Source organism: Nycticebus coucang, chromosome 3, assembly GCF_027406575.1.
Source record: "Nycticebus coucang isolate mNycCou1 chromosome 3, mNycCou1.pri, whole genome shotgun sequence".
In the NCBI taxonomy this organism is placed as follows: Eukaryota; Metazoa; Chordata; class Mammalia; order Primates; family Lorisidae; genus Nycticebus; species Nycticebus coucang.
The window spans coordinates 13,226,245-13,237,779 of NC_069782.1; the positions used below are offsets into that span (position 1 = coordinate 13,226,245).

At 39.0% G+C, this 11,535-nt stretch overlaps 1 protein-coding gene across 1 annotated transcript; it reads right to left on the reverse strand.

The window, feature by feature from the left end:
• Positions 1–4,699: 4,699 nt before the first annotated feature.
• Positions 4,700–7,641, reverse strand: LOC128581250 (heat shock protein HSP 90-alpha-like). The gene has a single exon (XM_053583823.1). The coding sequence runs from the start codon at positions 7,580–7,582 to the stop codon at positions 5,381–5,383; it is 2,202 nt and encodes a 733-aa protein (XP_053439798.1). The 5' UTR covers positions 7,583–7,641; the 3' UTR covers positions 4,700–5,380.
• Positions 7,642–11,535: the final 3,894 nt, after the last annotated feature.

Below are 11,535 nucleotides of genomic sequence, written 5' to 3' on the forward strand. Positions count from 1 at the left end.
TGAGAAGACTTGGCAGAGAGTGCAAAGAATGAGGGATTAAACTCAGTCATCATGTCCCCTCAAGACTTCCACATGGAAGAGAGGAGAATCTTGCCTTGCTCATTCTAGAAAGTAGAACCAAGGTCAAATGCTCAAGGTTAGAGGGAGCAAGACTGTGGCTAAGTCAAAGAATGCTCAGAGAGCAGAGCTGCTTAAATATGTACAGAGAATATTGTAGGGATCATGGTGAAACCTGCCCCTTTCCCTTGGTTGGTTTGCTTTAAGTTCGACATATAATTATACATATTTTAATAAGAGAAAGGTTTATTTCCAAATAGCATACACATGGGGAGAACCACAAGAATGATTACACAATGTCTCAGTGATGGTCAGAGACCTTGATAGATGACTTTTAGAAGGGACGGGAGAGAATGTGGAAAGTACAGGTGCAGCAAGTCCTTGCTAAGGGGGATCTGTAGATGGAGGAGAACAGATTGATTTGTAAATTAACCTGAGAGACAGGTATTGTGTTTTAAATTTTTGGGCCCTTCTGATTCCCAATCAGGTTTCTCAGGTTTTATGCAGACAGAGGAAAGCCCTCTTCCAATGATCATGAATGGCCTTTAGTTCAAAATATTCTTTATACCAAGGAGTCATATTTTGGGGTAAAATTTCCTTAGTTCCTTCATAGTACTTTGAGAGAGCAGAGGAGGATGACTTTCCTAGTACCACCCCCTCACTCTGCACTACCCAGACCTGGTTTCCTACTGTGACTACAAATGTAGCCTGTAGAACCTGGGAAACCACTGAGATGCTAATGGATCTGAATTCCCAGAACAGCCAGCAGTCTTTAAAAATGAGGCTTTTGTTGTTGTTTTGAGAAATAAAATTAAGTTGTTAAAAAAAACAAAAAACCAAAACTAGTTCTGAATGCTAAGGTTTGAATATCATAAAGTAATTCTCAGAGGAGGGGCAAGATGGCTGACTGGAGCCAGCTTTCAACAGAAGCTCCTGTCCAGAGGGAAGGATAATGACCAGAACGTACCCAATAAAGCTGAAGACTGGGAGCCGAACTGAGAGAGAAGAGTGATAACTGCACATCACCTCTGCTGAGGCAAGCTGTGACTCCAAGAAAGAAAATTTCCACTGAGACTTCAACCCAGAGTCACTGATCCACTAGGATCGGACAAAGACCAGCTGAATACAAGACAGAGCCACCTAACCCCACCACACCAAGCCGGTCCCCAGAGCCTCAGACTGTAATACTGTATGGGTCCTTTGCAAAGCTGTAGGGGAAAAAGCTGCAGTCACCAGTCCAAGATCTTTGGCAAAGGGCTGGTTAACCACAAATCCAGGAGCCCCCAATCCAATTTCACCTTACCTGCGCATCTAGCCAAATGGTGAAAAATAATCTGGCAAAATGAACAATCAGAGTAGATCAACTCCCCCAAGAAATGAAAAAACAGACACACCAGATGATCCCATTCATAAACAAATGGCTGAGATGTCAGAAATTGAGTTCAGAATTTGGATGGCAAATGAGATCAACAGAATGGAGGTAAAGAGGGAATTAGAATTTCAAAGAGTAATTCAAAAGTTGTCTCAAGAATTAAATGAATTCAAAGATAGAATCACCAAAGATTTTGACACATTGAGGCAAAGAACTTGAAGCCCTTACAGATCTGAGAAATACCGTAGAATCCCTCAGTAACAGAATGGAGCACGAAGAATAAAGGATCTTTGATATTGAAGACAAAGCTTTTGAACACTCTCAAATGCTCAAAGAGGAACAAAGGTGGAGAGCAAAACTGACCATTCCCTGAGAGAATTGTGGGACCACTCCAAAAGAGCAAACATTCACCTGATAGGAATCCCTGAAGGAGAAGAGATTGCTTTGAAAGGCCCAGATGCTCTACTCAAAGAGATAATTGTGGAGAACTTCCCAAACATGGCAAGAGATTCTGAAATCCAGTAGCAGACAGTTTCAGAACCCCACCACAACTCAATCCAAATAAAACATCTCCTAGATACATTATAATTAACTTGCCAAAGTTAATATGAAGGAAAAAATTCTGAAAGCAGCCAGACATAAGAAAACCATAACATACAAGAGGAAGAATATTAGAATGACTGAAGATCTCTCTGCTGAAACTTTTCAAGCTAGAAGAGGATGGTCATCAACCTTTAACTTCCTAAAACAAAACAACTTTCAACCCAGGATCCTGTATTCAGCTAAACTGAATTTCATTTATGATGGAGAAATTAAATACTTTAATGACATTCACAGGTTGAAGAAATTTGCCATAACTAAATCAGCTCTCCAGGATATTCTCAGACCCATCCTCCACAATGACAAGCACAATGCTCTACCACCAAAGTAAACTCACTCAGAAACTTTTGATCAAACTCCAACTTCCACAGTGGCTAAAGGATTAAAAATGTCCACTGGACTTTTGAAAAATTTGATACCCAAAATACTACCAGGCTTATCAATACTCTAAATTAATGTGAATGGCTTAAATTGTCCTCTAAAGAGGCACAGGTTGGCTGACTGGATACAAAAACTCTGCATACAAGAATCTCACCTTATCTTAAAAGATAAATATAGACTCAGGGTGAAGGGATGGTCATCTATAATTCAGGCAATTGGAAATCAGAAAAAAGCAGGTGTTGCAATTTTATTTGCAGACACAATAGGCTTTAAACCAACAAAAGTAAGGAAAGATAAGGATGGTCACTTCATATTTGTTAAGGGCAACACTCAACATGATGAGATTTCAATTATTAACATTTATGCACCCAACCAGAATGTGCCTCAATTTATAAGAGAGACTCTAACAGACATGAGCAACTTGATTTCCTCCAGCACTGTAATAGTCAGAGATTTTAACATCCCTTTGGCAGTGTTGGATAGATCCTCCAATAAGAAACTAAGCAAAGAAATTTTAGACTTCAACTTAACCATTCAACAATTGGATTTAACAGACATCTACAGAACATTTCATCCTAACAAAACTGAATACACATTCTTCTCATCAGCCCACGGAACATCACCCAAAATTGATCACATCTTAGGTCACAAGTCTAACCTCAGCAAATTTAAAAGAATAGAAATTATTCCTTGTATTTTCTCAGACCATCATGGAATAAAAGTTGAACTTAGTAACAACAGGAATCTGCATGCTTATACAAAATCATGGAAACTAAATAATCTCATGCCGAATGATAGCTGGGTCATAGATGAGATTAAGAAGGAAATTACTAAATTTTTGGAACAAAACAATAATGAAGACACGAATTACCAGAACCTCTGGGATACTGCAAAGACAGACCTAAGAGGGAAATTTATAACATTGCAAGAAGGGTACAGGTGAAATTTACTAAATGTAGAATATAAAAGTCTGAACACAATAATTAAGAAGGTGCCATGAAGGCTGTTAACCAGTTTGATGAAAATATTTCAAACTGTATATAAAACCAGCACATGTACCTTATGATTACATTATTGTACACAGCTATGTTTTAATAATAATAAAAAAAGAATGGAAGGAGAGGAAGTCAACAACTTAATGGGACATCTCAAACAACTGGAAAAGGAAGAACATCCCAACCCCAAACCCAGCAGAAGAAAAGAAATAACTAAAATTAGAGCAGAGTTAAATGAAATTGAAAACAAAAAATTATACAACAGATCAATCAATCAAAAAGTTGATTTTTTGAAAAGGTCAATAAAATAGATAAACCTTTGGCTAATATAACCAGAAATAAAAGAGTAAAATCCCTAATTTCATCGGGCGGCACCTGTGGCTCAAAAGGATAGGGTGCCGGCCCCATATGCCAGAGGTGGCAGGTTCAAACCCAGCCCCGGCCAAAAAGTGCAAAAAAAAAAAAAAAAAGAAATGAGAAAGGCCAAATAACAACAGACTCCTCAGAAATTCAAAAAATCCTTAATGAATATTACAAAAAACTCTATTCTCAGAAGTATGAAAATCTGAAGGAAAAGACCAATACTTGGAAACACACCACCTTCCTAGACTTAGCCAGAAAGAAGTGGAAATGTTAAACAAGCCTATATCAAGTTCTGAAATAGCATCAACTGTAAGAAATCTTCCCAAAAAGAAAAGCGTAGGACCAGATGTCTTCACATCAGAATTCTACCAAACTTTTAAAGAGGAACTAGTATGTATATTACTTACCAAAACATAGAAAAAGAAGGAATACTTCCCAACACATTCTATGCAGCAAATATCACCCCAATCCCCAAACCAAGAAAATGCCCAACAAGAAAAGAGAATTATAGACGAATATCTCTAATGAATATTGATGCAAAAATATTCAATAAGATCCTAACAAACAGAATCCAGCAGCACATCAAACAAATTATACATCATGACCAGGTCGGTTTCATCCCAGGGTCCTGAGGATGGTTCAATATACGTGAATCTATAAATATAATACATCAGGTAAACAAACAAACAAAAAACAAATAAAAAAGACCATATGATTCAATTGATGCAGAAAAAGCTTTTGATAATATCCAGCATCCTTTCTGGATCAAAACACTTAAGAAAATAGTTATAGAAGGAACATTTCTTAAACTGATAGAGGCCATCTACAGAAAACATACAGCCAATATTATATTGAATGGAGTAAAATTGAAATCATTTCCACTCAGATCAGGAACCAGGCAAGGTTTCCCATCGTCTCTGCTGCTTTTTTTTTTTTTTTTCAACTTTTAAACTTAAGTATATTTGTTACAACCCTTTTTAAGTAGATTGTGACTTGGGCACTACATTTCCATTCACAAGCCTCACTTTTCAGATAGCTTTATAACGCACATGGGTAGGCTTCTAATTTTGCTCCTCTAAACAGTAACTTTTCTTTGGAAACAAGCCCTGCGTAGTTTCATCAAGTTGCTTCACTTTATATTTCTAAAGTACCAGTACATGCAAAAACTACAAGGGGGTGAAAAGTTTAAAAAGTAGAGCCTAGAAGATAAACTTAAGTCATTTGAACAAATGGTTTTCTTCTTCTAAACATCAAGTTATGTTCTGAATACTCAATGACAAAAGGATTTGGTCTACCAAGGAATCTGGCTTGATAGCTAAATACTCTAGGCCACAACATTAATGTAGGTTACATACATCTTACGGCACTTTACCTCAATCTCTTAAAATAAGTCAATGTGAACCAAAAAAGCATTACTAGCTCTGCTTCAGTGCCTAAGGTATCACAGTATCACACTTAGATGTAGAAAGAAATCTTATCTTTCCTTTAAAGTATTTTATATCATGCCATATAGAATTTTTAAACATTAAAAACAAACAAAAAATACTTGAAAGTGTATTATCAGAGGGAATGAAGTATTGAACACGTATACAAGTAATTTGTCAGGGAAAGCTTAGTCTACTTCTTCCATGCGTGATGTATCATCATCTCCTTCAAGAGGTGGCATCTCTTCAGTTACAGCAGCATTGGTATCGTCAGCAGTAGGGTCATCTTCATCAATACCCAAACCAAGTTTGATCATCCTGTAGATTCTGTTAGCATGTGTCTGGGGATCTTCCAGACTGAAGCCAGAAGACAGGAGTGCAGTTTCATAAAGCAAGATGACCAGATCCTTCACTGACTTGTCGTTCTTATCAGCCTCTGCCTTTTGCCTTAAGGTCTCAATGATGGAATGGTCAGGATTTATCTCCAAGTGTTTCTTTGCTGCCATGTAACCCATTGTTGAGTTGTCTCTGAGGGCTTGAGCTTTCATGATTCTTTCCATGTTCGCTGTCCAGCCATATGTACTTGTCACAATACTGCACGGGGATGTAACCAATCGGTTTGACACAACCACCTTTTCAACTTTTTTCTCCAGGATATCTTTCATGATTTTGCAGAGGTTTTCAAACTTTGTTTTTTTCTCTTCCTGTTTCTTTTTCTCTTCTTCATCTTCTGGAAGTTCCAAGCCCTCTTTGGTGACTGACACTAAAGTTTTCCCCTCAAATTCTTTCAGCTGTTGGACACAGTACTCATCAATCGGCTCGATCACATATATCACTTCTAAGCCATGCTTCCGAAGATGTTCCACGAAGGCTGAGTTAGCTACCTGGTCCTTGGTCTCACCTGTGATATAGTAGATATGTTTCTGGTTTTCCTTCATTCTGGTACAGTAGTCCTTGAGAGAAACCATCTCATCACCTGAAGCAGAAGTGTAGTATCGCAATAGCTCTGAAAGCTTCTTTCGATTTTGAGAATCTTCATGTATTCCAAGCTTTATGTTTTTAGAGAACTGCTCATAAAACTTTTTGTAGTTCTCCTTATCTTCTGCCAGTTCAGTAAAGAGCTCTAAGCACTTTTTGACCAAATTCTTTCTGATAACTTTCAAAAGTTTGCTTTGCTGCAACATTTCACGGGAAATATTTAGAGGGAGATCCTCAGAGTCCACCACTCCTCTGATGAAATTCAAATATTCAGGGATTAACTCCTCACAGTTATCCATGATAAAAACTCTGCGGACATACAACTTAATGTTGTTCTTTTTCTTTCTGTTTTCAAATAGGTCAAAAGGAGCACGTCTCAGGACAAAAAGCAGAGCTCTGAATTCCAACTGTCCTTCAACTGAAAAGTGCTTCACTGCCAAGTGTTCTTCCCAGTCATTGGTCAAGCTCTTATAGAATTCTCCATACTCCTCATTAGTTATATCATCAGGATTTCTGGTCCAAATAGGCTTTGTTTTGTTGAGCTCTTCATGATCAATGTACTTTTCCTTAATCTTCTTCTTCTTCTTCTTGTCACCATCTTTCTTCTCCTCCTCTTCTTCATCAGAACCAACATCTTCTATTTCAGGTTTGTCATCAGACTCCTTTTCTTCTTTTTCTTTCTCCTCCTCCTTGTCTTCCTTTTCTTCTGCCTCATCATCGCTGACTTCTTTATCACGTTCCTTCTCCACAAAGAGAGTAATGGGATAGCCAATGAACTGAGAATGCTTCTTCACAACCTCCTTTATTCTTCGTTCCTCCAAGTACTCAGTTTGGTCTTCTTTCAGATGGAGAATAACCTTTGTTCCACGACCCATAGGTTCACCGGTGTCAGTCCTAACTGTGAATGATCCTCCTGCAGAGGACTCCCAGGCATACTGCTCATCATCATTATGTTTGGTGATCACAGTTACTTTCTCAGCAACCAAATATGCAGAATAAAAACCAACACCGAACTGGCCAATCATAGATATATCTGCACCAGCCTGCAGAGCTTCCATGAATGCTTTGGTTCCAGACTTGGCAATAGTACCAAGGTTATTGATCAAGTCAGCCTTGGTCATTCCAATGCCAGTATCCACAATAGTAAGGGTTCGATCTTGTTTGTTTGGTATGAGATTAATGTGCAGCTCTTTCCCAGAGTCTAGTTTACTGGGATCTGTCAAACTTTCATATCTGATTTTGTCCAAAGCATCTGATGAGTTTGAAATGAGCTCTCTCAGAAAGATCTCTTTGTTGGAGTAGAAGGTATTGATGATCAATGACATCAACTGGGCAATTTCTGCCTGAAAGGCAAACGTCTCAACCTCCTCCTCCTCCATCGGTTGGTCTTGGGTCTGGGTTTCCTCAGGCATCTTGGCTAATGGACCACACGGGACCCGCACTACAGCAGCACCCGGACACTGAAGCAACTCGTCTCTGCTGCTTTTTAACATTGTAATGGAAGTCTTAGCCATAGCAATCATGCAAGAGAAGGCAATCAAGGGTATCTGAATAGGATCAGAGGAGATCAAACTGTCACTCTTCACGGATGATATGATTATATATCTGGAAAACCCCAAGGAGTCAACTACAAAACTCCTAGAAGTGATCAAGGAATACAGCAGCGTCTCAGGATACAAAATCAATACTCACAAATCTGTGGCCTTTATATATACCAACAATAGTCAAGGTGAAAAAACAATCAAGGACTCTATTCCCTTTACAATAGTGCCAAAGAAGATGGAATATCTGGGAATGTACCTAACAAAGGATGTGAAAGATCTCTTTAGAGAGAACTATGAAACTCTGAGAAAAGAAATAGCTGAAGATGTTAGCAAATGGAAAAACATACCATGCTCGTGGGTAGGAGGAATCAACATTGTAAAAATGTCTATACTACCCAAAGCAATCTACAGATTTAATGCAATCCCTATTAAAGCACCTCTGTCATAATTTAAAGATCTGGAAAAATTAGTACTTCGTTTTATATGGAAACAGAAAAAACCTTGAATAGCCAAGACATTACTCAGAAATAAAAACGAATCAGGAGGAATCATGCTACCTGACTTCAGACCATACTATAAATCTATAGTGATCAAAACAGCATGGTATTGGCACAAAAATAGAGAGATAAATGTATGGAACAGAATTGAAGACCAAGAGGTAAACCCAGACACTTATCGTCATTTGATCTTTGATAAGCCTATCAAAAATATAAATTGGAGGAAAGATTCCTTATTTAAGAAATGGTGCTGGGTGAATTGGCTGGCGACTTGTAGAAGACTGAAACTGGACCCACACCTTTCTCCTCTAACAAAAATTGACTGTCACTAGTTAAAGGACTTAAACTTAAGACATGAAACTATAAAAATTCTTGGAGAGTGGAGGGGAAACACTTGAAAAAATTGGCCTGGGAGAATACTTTATGAGGAGGATACCCTGGGCAATTGAAGCAACATCAAAAACACATTACTGGGATCTGATCAAACTAAAAAGCTTCTGCACTGCCAAGAACACAGAAAGTAAAACAAGTAGACAGCCCTCAGAATGGGAGAGGATCTTTGCAGGTTATATTTCCAATAAAGGTTCAATAACCAGAATCCACAGAGAACTCACTTGTTATTAAGAAAAGAACAAGATCCCATTTCATTGTGGGAAAGACATGAACAGAAGCTTCTCTGAAGATGATAGGCACATGGCCTACAGACAGATGAGAAAATGCTCATCATCTTTAATCATCAGAGAAATGCAAACTGAAACCACTTTGAGATATCATCTAACTCCAGTAAGAGTATATATATATCCAAAAGACCAAAAATCACTTTATAACAAAGATATTTGTACCAGATTGTTCATTGGAGCTCAATTCATAATAGCAAGTCATGGAAGAAGCCCAAGTGCCCATCGACCCATGAATGGATTAATAAATTATGGTATATGTATATCATGGAATACTATGCAGCATTAAAACAGATGGAGACTTTACCTCTTTTATGCTTACATGGATGGAGCTGGAAAATATTCTTTTTAGTAAGGTATCTCAGGGATGGAAAAAAAATATCCAATGTACTCAGTACTACTATGAAACCAATTTATAATCACTCACACTTTCATATGAAAGATGAATCACAACTATAGCCCAGGATGAAGGAGGGAAGGGGAGGAGAATGGGAAGGGAGGGGGGTGGTTCGATAGAGGGAGGGTTAATGGTGGGACCACATCTATGGAGCATATTGCAAGGGGACAAGTCAAATCTGTGAAGTATAGAACACAAATGTCTTAACACTGTGATTAAGTAAATGAGGCGAAAGCTATGTTAATTAGTAGGATATAAGCACTTGAATTTGTACAAATAATCAACACATCGAATCCCACAAAGGCATAAATGTATTCATGATCTATGTATATACAACTTAATTAAAAAAAAGTAACTCTTTGGGGCGGCACCTGTAGCTCAAAATGGTAGGGTGCCAGCCCCATATGCCGGAGGTGGCAGGTTCAAGCCCAGCCCTGGCCAAGAACTGCAAAAAACAAAACAAAACAAAAAAGTAACTCTCTGGTGGAATTTATTCTAGAATCAATAGTTTAGGAGGAATACATGATGACATAAGAGCTAATTTTATCATAATTCATTCATTTATTTATTCAATAAATACAGAGAGTGCCAAAAGATGTATATTTACCTTTAGGTTGACTTGCTGGTACTGTCACCAGTCAAGTGTACCTAGTCGTGCTATGCAAATCCACTTTACTCACAATTGCTACACTTTTTGGCGAATGATTGACTTTGCTTCCAAGAGGACCATTCACTTAAAATGTATATACCACAGAGACTGGAAAGTGTAGCCTGAATTTGGAGGCATTTTGATGGTACAGCCATAAGGATTCCCTAATGAACTGGGTACAACTGTGAGAAAAAAAAAATAAAAGAGGCGTTGAGGATGATTACAAGGTTTTGGCCTTAAAGTCGTTATCCATGGAGAGGAGGAAGGCTTTGTGGGGCAGGTGCTGTGAGAGGGGAGACCCAAGATCCATTTTTGGAGTATTTCAGTTTGAACTGCTCATTAGACACCCAAGCTGAGATGCTGAAGGAGTCAGGATTTCAGGAGAGAAGTCTGGACTGAATGTATAAATATGAGAGTCGGGTTCATAGAGAAATCCTCCCTCATCTCACCTCTAGCTACTTTCGTAGAAAATCCAGTGTGTACTAGAGCATTGTGAAAACTGTTTTGTATTTATTTGGAGTTTGAATCTAAGCCCAGATCATTATATGCAGTGAGAGAGTAGCACTGGGGTGGGGAAGATTCTTTGTGTGGGATAAGCTCCTGCACAGCAGGGTGGCCCGCGTCCCTGGCTCACACCCTGTAAAAGCCAGCTAGCGCACTCCATCCTATTTCCAAGTAGAGAATGCTTGTGTGCATTGCCCAAATATCCCCCCAAATGGGTTGTGGTGCTTCCTTTGCTGAAAATCTCTACTCTGCGCAATGTGTGGCAGGCTCTAACGGCAGTGTATACACTAGTGGCATACACATCTGTATCGCCAGGCTGGATCTCTCATGCCTTTTAGACTCGCTTGATGGCTAGTCATGTCTGCTTGATAGTCCTGCAGGTCACATAAGCTGCACATGTCCAAAGCTGCCTTTATCTGATCATCCTGCTTCTCTACCAACCCTGATTCTGATCATCGCTCCCCTAAGGAGTACACCTAAACAAGGGCAATATCCTTTGCTCTCCCATCTCCCTTAACCCCACTCCTTAATTCTGCTCACCACCAAATCTTATCACTTCTATCCTCTAAATCTCACCAAAGCACCCACTTTCTTCCAACCCTGCTGCCATCGTCCACGTCTGGGCTACCATCCAGAACACGACAACAGCCTCCTAACTGGTCTCTTGTGCTTAGTCTTTTTTTTTTTTTTTTTTTTTTTATTGTTGGGGATTCATTGAGGGTACAATAAGCCAGGTTACACTGATTGCAATTGTTAGGTAAAGTCCCTCTTGCAATCATGTCTTGCCCCCATGAAGTGTGACACACACCCAGGCCCCACCCCCCTCCCTCCGTCCCTCTTTCTGCTCCCCCCCATAACCTTAATTGTCATTAATTGTCCTCATATCAAAATTGAGTACATAGGATTCATGCTTCTCCATTCTTGTGATGCTTTACTAAGAATAATGTCTTCCACTTCCATCCAGGTTAATACGAAGGATGTAAAATCTCCATTTTTTTTAATGGGTGAATAGTATTCCATGGTATACATATACCACAGCTTGTTAATCCATTCCTGGGTTGGTGGGCATTTAGGCTGTTTCCACATTTTGGCGATTG